Source organism: Alosa alosa, chromosome 17 (assembly GCF_017589495.1).
Source record: "Alosa alosa isolate M-15738 ecotype Scorff River chromosome 17, AALO_Geno_1.1, whole genome shotgun sequence".
Lineage (NCBI taxonomy): Eukaryota > Metazoa > Chordata > Actinopteri > Clupeiformes > Clupeidae > Alosa > Alosa alosa.
The window spans coordinates 31,784,492-31,800,486 of record NC_063205.1 but is presented as its reverse complement, the minus strand read 5'-3'; the positions used below and the strand labels follow the sequence as shown (position 1 = coordinate 31,800,486).

Genomic DNA, 15,995 nt, shown 5'->3' with positions numbered 1-15,995 from the left:
AACAGGTCTACTAATTCACTACATAGTACATATATCAACTGTGTTGGTACACACTTATTGCTCTTTGATACAGTGGCATAAACCCATTAAAATGAAGTGTACCAGTTAAGTACTTACAATTACATATTACATGTATGTTGTGTCATTGGTGTCTTGGAACATGTCTGCCATTACACTACATACTGTAGTACATGTACAGTGGGTCCCAGTTAAGTTTGGACGGGTTCCTTCAGGAATCACGCACCCCATTTTCTCAGCAGAAATGGCACAAACTGCAGTTGACACAAACAACCACAAGGTGTCACTTTGGAGTTCTGCCACTACTATTTTTGATGCGATCTGACTTACTGCTTCTATGATGCAGTTTCCAAGTCAGTAGAACAATCAGAGAAAGCTGAGCCATTACCAAACATATATGATAATACAATAGCGTGAGTTTATATATCTTATACCCTATTTGTCCACGGTTACTTATAGATTTGATAGTGTAACGATAATTTACATGAGACTTTCAGCGGGCACGGGAACTTAAATTGATCCGCGATAGTTTAAGCTTACACTTGACAAAACATTGTAATATGAAAATGTAGATGCAATTGTTGTAAGATGGTGCAGCTTAAGAAAGCACTGTGCGCAGGGATGGAGAGAGAGAAAGCAGAGGGGATATGTGTGTTAGAACTTAGATGCGTGTGGAAAAAGTAGCTGTGCTGTTGAGTGCTGTTGAGACTGGAGCGAAATATATTCAAAATAATGCAAAAATAAATCCATGATAAAACCAATTATCCTCATTCATTGCAACCGCAGCATGCCTGCTTGCCGGCGTTCAAACGAATAAGATATCAAAGCACCTTTTGCGTTTGAATGTAGCACGATTTTTTTTAAACAGCTAGACAAATGATTTAGCTAATTGATTATAGCCTGTACACCAGCAATTGTAACAAATCCCGGGACATAACGCACTGGACCTTATAATAGGCTCTAGATATAATTCCAAAGGGGGCAGATAGGGGCCTACTGCACTTAACACTTAAAAAGATGACTGAAAAATGAAGCTTCCCGAAATTTGAAATTGCGATCAGTGACTGGCATCGGGTGAACGAAGCTTTTCGAAGTTGAACAGGCTATTAAAAACTATTTGCACACCTCAATGTCACACGAAAGACTGGGCTCTCCCTTCTATGAATTGAAAAAGACGTTATGCTACCTGCAAACTGGCCAAAAGGAAGGAGTTGCATGCAAGCTCCCAAATTGACCCAGTAGCCTAAAGAAGGCATCAATAGCCTAAATTGTTGGGACTGGGGAGGGTCATGCGTTTTTTCTCAATCACTTTGGAGGGTCATAGAAAAAATTTTGCTGGCGAGGGAGGGTCACGTCTTTTTTGACTAACGCTCCCAAAACTCCTCCGGTCCCTTAAATAAATAATGAACAGTCCCTAATTGATTATAGCCTGTAGGCCTACACCAGCAATTGTTGAACATTTACCTGTGCAGGACAGTAGCCCAGCCTAACAAGCAGATGTTGCAAAAGACATCAGAAGACGCAATTAATCAGAAATAAATAATGTAATCTGCATCGCTTTATTGAACAAACTGCAAGCAACAAGAGGGTTCAGTTCGCTGTGAGGCCAAACCCAAGAGCAGAGCCTATCTGTTAAGGCACCCGATAGGCTATAATGAGCTGTGTGCGCCTGGAAAGACAATAGAAGATGCTTTCTGAATAGCACAGCGAAGACGGCTCTGGTCATCCCATACCCTCCCCCCACTTCCTGTAGCCTACCATTATGACTTTGCCGTTTGAGACATTAAGCTTTTTCATCGTTAAGCCCCCCTCCCCACCCCCTTCTTTTTCAAAGCAGTGGGGAGCGGGGCACAAAGTAACACTTTTGGTAGACAAAGGAGTGTTCTCAAGGCTGTCGTTTGGCCACAATCCGTTGCAACGAGGCCAGGACAGATATTTTAGAGCAGGGGTGTCAAACTCATTTTCATAGAGGGCCACATCATTGAATTTATAGGTTACTGAGGGCCACATAATCGGCGAACATGTGCATGGTGCAACCATGAAATCGGTATTACAGTATGGCTTATTCAAAATTGCTGTGAAATAATGGTCCTAACCACTTTAAAAACAGTGTGGCTGAAATAAAAAACAAACAGCCTACAACAGTAACATTTTCAAATGCAACTTCTATGCCTACAGTACTAGTTAACAACTGATCAATATGCATTCATGGACTGACATTGATGAGAATAAACTGCAGTCAATAATGTGCATAACAATGTCCATAACACATATCACCACTAAAATTAACTGTGGCTAAGAAAGGTACTGTGTGTGTGTGTGTGTGAGAGAGAGAGAGAGAGCTATGGCAATGCATTACACCCACCCACCCCCACCCCCGCAAAAACAAATTCACAAATTCACGCCCTACAATATTTGTCCGTTTACCGGTTTTAGGTCCGTGCATTGCAAAAAAAGTAGCCTACATAGCATAACAATATCCACATGCAATAATACAACAACAACGTCTACGATGACCTATTCATTTGGACAAATTGATACAGCCCTATAGCTAAAGTTAACTTTAGTTTTGTTCTAAGCGCACGGTGACGCCTGGCTTTAAACAGCTGTAATCTAACGTTCTGACAAGCACACCAATTGCCTACCTTGTTCTTGCCCATCTGGAATAACTCCTCTAGCTTTGCTGCCTCCATCCTTTCTGTTTTCGTTGTTTAAACTTGTGATATCCATAACTAGTGAATTAGCCCAACATTGTGTGCTGATAACCATATATAGATAGCGGAGTAAAAGAAAACAACAAGTAGCCTAGTTGTGCCTGCGTGCGTATTCTGTCTCCTGCTCAAACAAAATGTGTGCGCGTTAATTTTGATAACGTGTTCACTAACTTTACGCGATAGAAAATTGTAAATAGCCTGATGGCATGCAGCTAATGGGATACTGTGCATAGTTGGGAAGGTATGGTGAGCCAATTTGGTGTGATACACATTACACACACACAAGGGAAGTTTTTCTCGTTGTTGAGGGACTGACGCGGCGGGCGCTCAAAATCATCGTATGTTTGACATCCCTGTTTTAGAGAGAAGGAGAGACCCCGGTGCAGCTCAGATGTCTTCTTAATTTTATTTATTATTCAGTAAAAGGTGCAGAACATTATTAAACTTTGACTAACGTTTCGATGTGTCGAGGTTTTTGACTAACGAACATCGAAACGTTAGTCAAAGTTTAATAATGTTCTGCACCTTTTACTAAAGAGCTGCACCGGCGTCTCTCCTTCTCTCTAACATTTTTTGGCTTTTGGCTAAAATCATTTGAGTTTCACTAGTCACATGTTTTAACAAGCAACACTTGTTACTGAACTAATAACAGACGTGTGTCGAAAATTGACTTTATTTTCCATACGGAGAAATAACAAATAATATGCAGAGTCTAACCAAGGTCAATCTTGCCAAAAAAAGCCCTCAAACCTGAAAACACATGAGGCAAAAGTGCAAAACATCACAAAACTAACTAAACTAACACGCGCATATTTTTGTATTGCAATCACTGTAGCCTACAGTCGTTTTACTCCCCGTATGCGCTCATTGTAAAGAACGTTTAACGTGTCCCAAAAACAGCTATCAATTAATCACCAAACGTCTTATAAACAAGTATTGCCAGGAGCAACACCTTGCAAAAAATGATAACAATAGGCCTAGGCCTTTATATGGCTCTGCTCCTGCCTAGATTCGAACTCAGAACTGCCTGAAAGTTGCAGACCTGTTCTGGAAATACGTGCATTAACCCAGGGGCGCAGGAGATATTTTGAAAGTGAGGGGGACCAAATTGTGAACACAAACCCATAGTGAGATCAGATTTCCAGATATCGGATCGCCACCTCTGGCCCACTTTCGACCATCATATTTTAAACTTGCCAGAATATTAAGATAATACCATTGATTGTTTTCAAAATATTTTTTGATTAAAATGGTCAAAACTGTGAGATGAGCACAACGCCAGATCTGCCTTCGGACCAGCTTCTTGCTATGTGCAATTCTACTTTTATTTATTTTTTTAGATTTATTTTACACTACTTGGGCCAATGGTAGAATACTCTAAAAGCAACATGATGTTGATATTTTATGAAGCCATGAATGAATCATCATGCCTATGATCCAAACATAGACTACATAATCAAATAGCCTTGTTAGGCCTACAGTACCTAAATTTTCTGGTATAAACCAAATCAACTCTCCACTATGTGTCTGCAGTTAATATTTGTGCAATGTTAGAACATGTTAATAATAATAATAATAATAATAATAAGCTTTATTTGTATAGCACCTTTCATACACAGAATGCAGCTCAAAGTGCTTTACATTTGAAGCATGCAACACAATGATAGTCATTATCAATCACTTTTCTTTGCTGTTTATGATCTAATCAGCAACATATCAAAAATATAGAAAATGACGTCATAAGACTGGCAGCCTTAACCCTCTTACCCCCCACAAGCACGCCATATGGCAACTGTGGCAAGGAAAAACTCCCATATTCCAGGAAGAAACCTTGAGCATAACCTGACTTAATAGGGGGAGCCCATCTGCTTCTGGCTGGCTGCGCCCTCCAATAGTAGCAGATGTAGAATAATCTGAAAATGTAGTCTACAGGATAAGATGAGTTAACTAAAAGCTTTCCTGGACAGGTATGTTTTCAGATCTTTTTTAAAAATATTTACTGAACTCGCCTGCTTGATGTACAGAGGCAGGGTGTTCCATAGTTTGGGGGCATAATGGATAAACGCAGCTTCTCCACTTCATGTTGGCTTAACAAGTTACCAGTCCAGAACACACAGAAAATTGCAACAGAAAGTTGCCTTTATAATCAACTACTATTTGTTCCAACAGCATTTAAACAAAGCATTTATAAAATTGAAAAAATATATATATTACATAAGAAGTAAAATAAAATACTGTTACTGTAGTAACTGTACCACATTATCCCAAGCTTCAAAGAGCTCCCCATGTCTGTGACAGCCAGACGTGACACCGCTAAATTCTCAGCTTGTTTATACCCCACACTGAACGCGTAAGAAAGGCCCATCACTCTGGGGTGTGGTAGCCTACTCTCTGGGTTTTATGCACCAAGGTAACTGAAGTATCCAATTTGTGTCTTGAAATTATGTTTGAAATAAATGTCTTAGAACAAAAACTTTGGGTAGGCCTATATACTTGTATTTAATAGTTAAGCTAGTGAAAACGAGTTGATCAGTAGGCTAGTTGAGTTTGTTATCAATAAACATAACAGCTAATGTCATGTTGAGCAGGAGATAGGCTACCATAAATCCTCAAATTATGCCCGGGATTGATTCTATTTATAGCCGGACAAATAAAGGCAGGTTCCTATATTTGCCTATACCATACCAACAATTGCCAAGTCAATGAAATAACACCTCTTCTTAATATTTTATTATGTTGTTGGTTGGATTAATAAAGTCGTTTTCCTACCATGGGTCTCCAACACACGCTCTCAAGCTCATTGTCTTGCCGCCCCTTTCGAGCTAATTGCCAGAGGCTGAAGCCTACTACATTTAACGCAATTGTTGCGTGACTTTTTATTAAATTCGTAGGCATTCCAGCCTACGAATTTAATAAAAAGTAGCCTACTAAATCATGCATAATTAAACAATAACTCAATTTAGGCTACTTGGCTACGCAAAGGTTTCTATTACAGCACAACCCCTATTCAATGGCTGCCTTGTCTCACAATAAACAGCGGTGGAAATCCCGACACTTTTTTTTTAACTGCATGAAACATAACAGTGAACCATCAAATATCTCCCAGAGTTCAGTGCCCATCAGTCCCAACATTTAGCAATATAATCAAACAGTCCAAAAGTAAATTAGATCCCAAACCAAACCGAAAATGTTATGCTTTTGATGGCCTACCAGTATGCCGCTCCAAATGAAAAGCATCTCTAATGATGGTTGTTAGTAGACAAACTGGCTTCAGGTACTGCACTGAAAACTCGGCCAATCACAGCCCTTGCTGTCGAATGCGCCGTCTGGTTCGACCGTGGAACGCCACAGCGGACTATGCTGCCCCCAAGCGGCTGCAGTTGTACTTACATTTCACCCAGCTGCGTGAATCACCATGATCGTGAATGAAGTGTCAATTTTTAACTGGGACCCACTGTACAGTATCAACTCTGTTGGTACACATTTATTACTCACATTTTTGATACAGTGGAATAAACCCATTAAAATAAAGTGTACCAGTTAAGTACTTACATCTACATATATACATCCTGTCAATGATGTTATGCATCCTGTAATTGATGTGTTGATTGTGAATTAGTAGACCTGTTCCAAGACAAGACCTGTTCCAGTTTATTCCACTGTATCAAACAAGGTAACAAGGTTGTAGCAGCACAGCTGTTACATGTACACTGAAGACAATGAGGCCTTGACTGGAGCTAAGCATGCTTTGTATATCAAATCTATCATGACCCGATTTACCCCATCCAGCAGGTCTCAGGTCAGCTCTTTGCCTCTGATGAAAATTTAGGCAAATTGGCAAAGTTTTGTAAAAGCACTCAGTATTACAATGTAACAACTATATGTAGGTACCCACAAATACATTATGCAAGTACAATGATAGTACCTGATAGTACATGTTGTTACACAGGTTGTACCACTGTACCTAATTAGGTAGGTACACTGTAACAGCGACACATTAAAATAAAGTGTTACCGCCATGTTCTACTGCTCTTCATACTATTCATCCTGCACATACATTTATTCTTACTACTCTTGTACTGTTACTGCACTACAATGGTACTGTTACCACACTGCACATAGCTGTACATTCTGTACATACAGTACAGTAAATATCTGTCTGTATTTTTCATACTGAATATCCGCATTTATTCTGTTTTCTTATTTATATTCTGTTAATACACTGCAACTTTATTATTATTACTACTATTATAATGTTACTGCTACTAAATTGCACATATCTGTACATGTTGTTCATACATTGTTCATATTACATAGCCATATTTATTCTGCCCTTAACACTGCCTATATTGATATTTAATTTAGACTATTCTAAACCACCTTCTGTAAATTAACTGTATACTACTGTCTACACTGCACTATATTTATTGTCCTGTCTATGCACCACCTGCCTATACTTTGTATATCACATTTCACTTTTCTGCTTTTTTTGCACTTCTGGTTAGACGCAAAGTGCATTTCATTGTCTTTGTACTTGTACTCTGCACAATGACAATCAAGTTGAATCTAATCTAATCTAATGAGTCAAGATGGATGTTAATCTGTTGGGAAATATTTGCACCAACAAATAATTTTTTTTATTAAGGCTAGAGATTAGGCAGGCGTAATACCCACTGCCAAAATACCTTGTTTACTCCTCAGATACTGCATGCTATAGTAATACTCTTTGTAATGAATGTAATTGCAGGATTTTCAGGAAGAGATTGGATCAATCCAGGATGACATCAGTTTGGTTAATGGTCTAGCAGCAAGCTTTGAACCCCCAGATGTTCTCTCACAAGTTGATCTGGAACGTCTGGACAATCTCAATAGAAGATGGAGGTTACTACAAGTATGTAATGAACACACTTAAATGAAAAGCAATCCTACAGTTAATTTTGTGTGTCTTATTCGTCCATTCGTCCATTCACTCATCTTCACATTTATTCCAATTATCATCATCATCTTCATCACCTTTATTGCCAGCCTCCATGGTCCATTCAGAAGACACAGACATGACATACAACATACAGTACATTAAAAAGGAAAAGAAAAAAAGACATAGTGCTTCTATAAAAGACAATTATACCAGTGTTTCCACAGTAACATCTAACACATAGATATGTGTATGTTTTAAAGGGAAACTTCAGTCTAACAACCTAAGGTCTATTTTTGGATGATAATAAGTGTACATTTTTTTAATTTGGGACTGAAACTAAGTCAGTTGTTGCTGTTTTGAGTAAGACATTAACTAGGCTCAAAGGAGTTTAAGTAAGTAAGTCAGAAAGGATATACAAAGGTGTGTTCTTGCAACATTGCTCTTTTCCAGGTTGCCGCCATCCGGTGGGGAGAAAGCTTGTACAAGTCGATTACCAAACTCTTCTCCTATTACGTTCATTGACAGTAGCTTATGCCACATTTGGTAATTGATTTGTAAAGACTTTTTTCACACAAGATGACAGCGACAGTCACAAGAGGGGAACTGATGATGAAACCAGCTGGTTCTTGTAAGGTGGCCTAAGACTTTTGCACAGTTCCAGTCTCGGTTTCAGTTTTGTTTACAGTTTGATGGCATTTCTCACATATCCTTTTTCTTCCAGATATCTATAGAAGAATATCAGACACAGCTCACAGATGCACAGAGGGACTTTGCTGCTAGTTCTCTGCATCTTGTGCATTGTAAGTTTCTCCCCAAATGCATTTCTGTTAGCATGTCACCATCAACTATGTTTGGCCATGGGAATCTTAAGGCATGTATATAACAGCACATACAAAATGAGTAAAACACAGAAAACACAGCGAAGATAAAAAACAACAGTAAAGCAAAATGATTAACATTTAAATAACTATTCACTCAGCTATGTGAGTCGCGTCCACTGGATGCCATTCCTTGTTGTTGCTTACTTCATGATATAATTAATCTAAATCAATTCTAAAAACAGTATCCACATAGTGGGTGATTAATCAAGAGGCGCTTGCAATGACTGAGGCAGGGACTGAGCCTGTGATTCTCTGTGTATAGTAAGGTAAGGTAAGGTGCTCTGTGTCAGTGAGTGTCATGGTGATGGTGCAAATGAGTAAGTCCAACAGTGCAAGAATAAAGTCTAGAGACCAGCATAAAATAAATGTGGACATATCAGCCAGGTAGGCAAGGTAATAAAATAAATAAATAAATAAATAAATATGGCACCAGACCAAAAATATTTATTTGATCATGACATGTAAGTAATGCTTACAGCAACAGCACAACATATCCCAGCCGTACTGCACGATCTGCTTGTGTAACTTTCACTTCATTTTACTCATGTAGCACAGCGGTGACTAGAGGAAATAAATGGTGTAGGCTGTGACCAGTGGGCACAAATGATGACTGCATAAAGCTCAGTGACGCAGTCTGGTCTGAATCAATCAGCTGTTGTAGTCCCAAAATATTTTCCTATCACTGCCTTGACAACACATTCTAAAACATAATTTCATTTTTTAATAAGTTATATAAAAAGTACACGCATAAATGAAATGTAAATACTGCCTGTATGCATTACTGTAATACATGCTTTTTTAACAACCTTTTTAACCTTCTAGCCTCTGTGAGCAGCCCTTTCCAACGGCAAGTTTCACCAAGCAATGTGCCATACTACATCAAGTAAGAGTTACCTTGTGTGTCAAGTAGACATATTCCATTTATGTTACTGTGTGTACCATTGCCACTTATTTTCAGTTACCTTTGCAAGAGCAATCACCTCTATTAAGGTGATTATATAATTGTGACATATTTACAGAATTGATCACTGTTGCACTTCTCAGATTTCCATCACAATGCAGAGGGACAACAATGTGTCCATCTGAATTTTCTCCCTGGTACAGAGCAGTTCTAGCTTAATTAGCACCAGACTGCTTCGCAAATTTCAGTTGAAATTGAGAATGGGTCTGGAAAGGTTACATTGACTTAAGACTTCCAGGGGCATAACCAGCAGTGACTTACTTAAACTTAAATTGGTGCATTAATTTTTAAATTTCAATTTATTTATTTTTTTACATTTTAATTTCAATTTCAATTTAATTTTACCTATAGAGAGCCAAAACATTACACATGTCTCATGGCGCTTTACAGAGACAATCAGAGAAAAGGCGAAGAAGGCCCATGGGTAACAGGGCGAGGAAAAACTCCCATTAAACTCTTACCAAATCATTTCAGAAGTGCAGCAATCAAATTGTTCTTGTAAACTAAGAATTTAAGTGCAGTTTTTACTCAGTTCCAAAGAAAATACATGTCCATATATGTTTAACCCATAAGCGCAGCCATTGGTTGTGTTGATTGCACTGCTCTGTCATCATATAAAGCCTGCCCCCTGTCGGATAAGTGATTGTGATTGGTGCCTGGGTTTTTGGAACAGTGTAGTAATTAGGGCTTCTTAATGTATTATAGCTTACATTAATAAGCCCCTGCACACACCAGAGAAACATAGGTTTGTGGTCAAAATACACAGATGCTCTAGTTGTAACTCTCCACGCCACATGATGGCAATAGAAAACCTCTTGACATTCAAAATACAGGAAGGAATGGGTTGCACAAAGAAATATAAGATTTAGTGGATCAGTATGCTACTTTTCAGTACATCAACATAAAATGTGAATGTAACATTAGTACGAAGATTAGTACTACCAAAAGCCTCATTATCTATAAAGTGCTGATCACACAAAGATGTTAATAACATGGTACACAATAGATCTCTGAAGTTCGCCTACAAAAAGCTGCCATCTTTGCGCAAATAAGGAGATCTGGTATCTTGCATTTGTTTAATATGGGGAAAAAAAAACATGGGGATTTTGAATAAACACACCTGTTAAACTCTCGTGGGGATAAAGAAGTTTAAAATGCAGACGTTTTACTATATACTTTTGTCCTCTGCCTTCGAAAGGGTACTGTGATCTTCAGTACGTTAAGACGGCACACTTTGATTTTGCTACCCCAGAGCTAACTTGCAGTGCAACTTGCTATAGGTAGTGAGCTTCAATTAACACCCAGATCTCCTTACATTGGCAAAGCTTTGGGTCCTTTTTGTAGGTAAACTTCAGAGGTCTATACAGGTCACATTTGGTCGGTACTCATCAGCATGACAATTCATCAGTTTAGTATGATTAGGTACTTTTATCTATTTGGATCTGTTTTTCCAAAATATATATTTCTATATTGTGATGTTAAATCAATTGAGGCATTTTTATAGATATATTTTACAGATGATATATATTTGTGAGCATGTGGTGAATGACATATTTTCCTCTCTGCGCAGAAAAGAAAACAAAACAGGACCTGAAGACCTCCAGACAGAGTGAGATTTCATGACTTCATAAGACATATCCATACATAACATTCAGTAGGATGTAAAAGTGTGCACACACTATACTAATGTCACCTATTATTACAGGAACAGGTAACATATTCTTGAATGTAATGGAAATATGTATAGTTCAGTTTGACAAAACAAACAAAACAAAAACTCAGAGAAAAAATATGATGGGTAAGACAAGATGATGAAAAAAACAGGAAATCAGAATGGACTTTTCTAAGCATTTAGCATGTTCAATGTCAGGAAATATAAATCAGGTCAGTTAAGACATCACACTGGCGTCATATTGGCATACATGGGGTAGTAAAGATTATACTGTATACTGTATAGATTTACATTCACATGTATTCATTTGGCAGGTTGCATTTATCCAAAGCAACTTAAAGCAATAAAATAACATTTAAGCTATTAACATTTAAGCATTTTAACATTTAAGCTACAGAGCTACAGCTACCGCAACAATAACATTTAAGCTACAGTACAGAGGAGAGTATATCTAGGAATCTCCACTGGATATTAAGTACTAGTCAATGTATGGTAGGAGGGGAAGTAGTAAAAGGAAGTAGAGGGGGGAAGAGAGGGAAGGAGGTAGAGGAGGGAAGAGAGGGAAGAGTGTGGTATATGCATCAGTCTTAGAGAGGTTTAGCTGGAGGTGATGTTCTCTCATTCAAGCGGATATGTCAGTGAGACATTAGTTAGTTACATCTGCGTCGCAGTGATATGAAAAATGTGATGTGATGTGAGTAGATGATTGGGCCCAATGTGGCAGTGTACACAGCAAAGAGAAGGGGCCCCAGCACTGAGCCTTGGGGCACCCCTGTGGCAAGGTAGGGAGATGACATATTAATGACACATTAAATGAACGCCTGGTGATGCAGGATTCAAATCTGGAGTGCACTTTGCCTGAAATGCCCATGTTTGAGAGTATGGATAGTGTGCGGTGGTTAACTGTGTCAAAAAATAGGTCAAGCAAGATGAGAACTGAGGACTGAGCTGCTGCTCTGGTAGAGTATAGAAGTTGCTGTATGTAGAAAGGGAGATACGGTGAGAGAATAATGTCTGTATAAAAATACAATCGCCATACAATATTTTAATGCACTCAAAATTCTAACCAATGTCTAAGCAAAGCACTGTATTAAGAGATAACATTTTGAGCTCAGTATTGCCTAAGGATGCACTAGGAAGCGCTTTTAGCACCATTGTAAGTGAGCATAGGCGCAGGTTGAAGTAGATAGATAGATAGATAGATAGATAGATAGATAGATAGATAGATCTTTATTGTCATTGTATGCGATACAACGAAATTCTGTTGGAGCCATCCTCTCCAAATAGCAGCATGGAGTAAAAAGATAATAAATATACTGTATATATTACATATATATATATATATATATATATATATATATATATATATATATATATATGACCATATTTCATATATGTATATATATATATATATATATATATATGTATATATATATATATATATATGTATATATATATATGCAAGAAACATCTCATGGATGCACTGGGACACATCTTCAGTGATGTATCCTGGGATCATTGGGTAACCCAGGCAACCCAGCCAGGGTTGATCAAGCCCCGACTTGCGTCCCAGTAGCAAAGTGAACGTCCTGCAAAGCCTCTACAGCCCACCTCTATAGGCTCATAGAAGGTTTTCCAGCCTCTCTCCATGCACTCCTCCACCAGTTCCTCTCATTGGCTTCCTCAATACGCTCTTCCCAGGTCACCGTAAGTTCCAGCATGATCAGATGTTGGATATATATATATATCAGACATGGGGGACTCAAGTCACATGACTTGACTCGAGTCAGACTCGAGTCACATTTTTTAAGACTTGAGACTTGCTTGATCAACATGTATAAAAGACTCGACTTGACTTTGACTTGCTATTCATGACTTGAGACTTGACTTAGACTTGAGACAAATGACTTGAAATGACTTGACTTTTTATTTTTTTCATAGATATTAAGGAGTTAACTTTACGATTTTAGAAAATCTGCTTAGGTGCTGTTGCATGCGACAGACCAACAGCAAGTGCCAGATCAAATGAGACAGACTGAGGTAGGCTAACTTGCAAATATGGAAGGCTCTACGTTTATACCTAAACATAATAATGTTTGGCTTCACAGATGATGTATCTGACAAGTCAAAGGAGAAATGAACAGCAGTCTGCAAGTGTGCAAAATAGCGACATAACCATCACCACGTTGTTTTTTATCCGAAGTTAGTCGTGTTAAAAACCTAACGTCAAATTTGAGGCATGTTAAGAGTTGGCTTTGAATCTATTATGCTTTTTATTTAACGGCATATTAGGTTCAAATGTGTGAAATGGCAAAGTGAAACATTTTCTTGTCTAAGTTTAATCTCGATATATAGCGAAAATGTTGCCAATGTAACCTAAAGTAAGCGCCTCTCTTTCTCCCTCCCTCTTAAACACGTCCCTGTTCCATACGTTACAGCCTAGTAGGCTAACAACAGTAAGTAGGCCTAGCTAACTGACAGCAATCAGCATAGAAAAGCAGTTTATTTCACATGTTTGTGTATAATATGATATAGCATTGACGGTCCTAAACCCTCCTAAAACCCATTGCGCTGTCGCACTTGTCAAAGTTTGGCAGTGACGTCATCGGCAGCGTTTGATTGATTGATTAGTTCACTTTACATTATTGGTAAACTGGAGATGTGACAGGTCAGGACAGGTGTAACTTGAACTGTTTGAATATATTTTCATGATTTGATGTAGCTTAGGCTACCTAATATTTGAGGCATATTGAAACAATAATAGGCTATTTTATAATAGGTCTACTTGAAATAGGCCTACATTTATTTTTTATTTGTATACATTTCATCTTATTCTATAAACCGTTAAGATGTAGACTATTTGGCTTGAATGAATGCAATGTCTATTTGTTTGTTACAAATAAAACTCCAGCAGTTCATAACTAGCCTATTGTAGCTTATTTTGAAATGAAAGCATGGGTAAATCATCATGAATTTCAATGATTTGGCTATGACTTGATTTGACTTGCTTGACCCAAGCTATGACTTGACTTGACTTGCTTGACTGTCACAAAAAATGACTTGGACTTGCTTGAGACTTGCACATGTGTGACTTACTCCCACCTCTGATATATATATACGCATACACCAGAACATTCTCACCCAAGCACATCTCACACATATACATTCATTCCATGTTCTCAATAAATAGCTAGAAACCGTAAACACAGCAGTTATTGCACAGAATCTGATTGCACTGAGGGGGTAAGGGGTGTGTGTGTGTTTTTAAGATTGTATGTATGGATGTGTGTATGATTTCTGTAATATGTTCACAGCTCTGGGGAAGAAGCTGTTCCGTAGTCTATTTGTGCGTTTGCTGGGGTTCTCAGTGTGCATGAAGGGAGGGTGGTGAACAGGGAGTGTCCAGGGTGTGAGATGTCCTGCCTGATGTTTGTGGCCCGTGTGAGAAGACGGCTTGAGTATAATTCACTCAGGTTTGGTAGGGGGGACCCAATGATCCTCTCGGCCGTCTTGACAACCCGCTGCAGGTCCTTTCTTTCTGCTGCTGTGCAGCTGGAGTGCCACACAGTATAGCAGTATGTCACGGTGCTCTCCATTGTGCAGCGGTAGAAGTGTGTCAGAAGTTCCTCCATTATGGTTTGTTTTGTTTTTTCTGTAGTCAATTTTTTTTTTTTATTTTGTTTTCTTGGTGTTGAGGTTGAGGTCGTTGTTCTTGCACCAACCGTACAGGGTCTGGACCTCTTCCCTGTAGGATGTTTCATTGTTATCTGATATGAGTCCCACTATGGTTGTGTCATCTGCAAATTTGATGATGGCGATGTTGTGTGGGGGGGCAGTCATGGGTGAAGAGCAAGTAGAGGGCTGGAGCCCTGAGGGACGCTGGTGTATATAATAATGCTAGAGGAGGTGTGATGGCTGATCCTGACACGCTGGGGTCCATTGGTGAGGAAGTCTAATACACTGGCAGAGCAGGTCTCCCAGACCCAATGTTTGCAGTTTGTTGATCAATTTGTCTGGGTTGATGGAGTTGAATGCAGAGCTGTACATGTAGACAAAGAATAGCATCCTAACATAACTGTTGGGGGTTTCCAGGTGTGTGAGGGCTCTGTACAGTGCTATGGACATGGCGTCATCAGTGGATCTGTTGGTCCTGTATGCAAATTGGTGTTGATCGAGGTCAGGAGGGGTGCGGGCCTTAAAGGAGAATTCCGGTGTGATATTGACCTAAAGTGTATTTAAAACATGATATTGAGTGTGAACGTATGTCTCATAGCCCATCTCAGCTTGTCCCCAGCACTCCAAAATCTGGCGCTAGTTAGCCGATGCTACCAACAGCTTTTTCAATAGTGGCGCTTCGGCATCGGGCTAGCCATGCAAATAAATCACTGTTTTACACCCATTTACGAGGCTCAATGTATCTCCACACTTCATTGGTAGACTTCCGAGGGCCCTGACATTTAAAACGAGACATTGAGAACTTTGAAATGAACCTTTGAATTCCAAAAATAATTCAGTGGAAATGCATGGATTCCAGTTTCTTCCAGTAGCAGCAACTGGAATCCATGCATTTCCACTGAATTATTTTTGGAATCTGATCCCTTATCATACTTGTTCATTCTTACTCGTCGCTCGACTTATCGTGACTAAATTCAAGATGGCTGTAAACGCTAAACTTCGTGAAGATACTGTCTGTGTAAATCGTCTTGTAAGTAAACTACCAGTGATTTTTCAAAGTTCTCAATGTCTCGTTTTAAATGTCAGGGCCCTCGGAAGTCTACCAATGAAGTGTGGAGATACATTGAGCCTTGTAAATGGGTGTAAAACAGTGATT

At 38.9% G+C, this 15,995-nt stretch overlaps 1 protein-coding gene across 10 annotated transcripts in view; it reads left to right on the top strand.

The window, feature by feature from the left end:
* The window catches only part of dmd (dystrophin), a 493,723-nt gene that overhangs the window by 381,544 nt on the left and 96,184 nt on the right, over positions 1-15,995 (top strand). For all 10 annotated transcript variants that reach the window (XM_048268223.1, XM_048268225.1, XM_048268222.1 and 7 more), the window contains 4 exons: positions 7,480-7,623; positions 8,372-8,450; positions 9,354-9,414; positions 11,063-11,101. In XM_048268223.1, the coding sequence (XP_048124180.1) occupies positions 7,480-7,623; positions 8,372-8,450; positions 9,354-9,414; positions 11,063-11,101 (323 nt within the window). The remainder of the gene's footprint in view (positions 1-7,479; positions 7,624-8,371; positions 8,451-9,353; positions 9,415-11,062; positions 11,102-15,995) is intronic.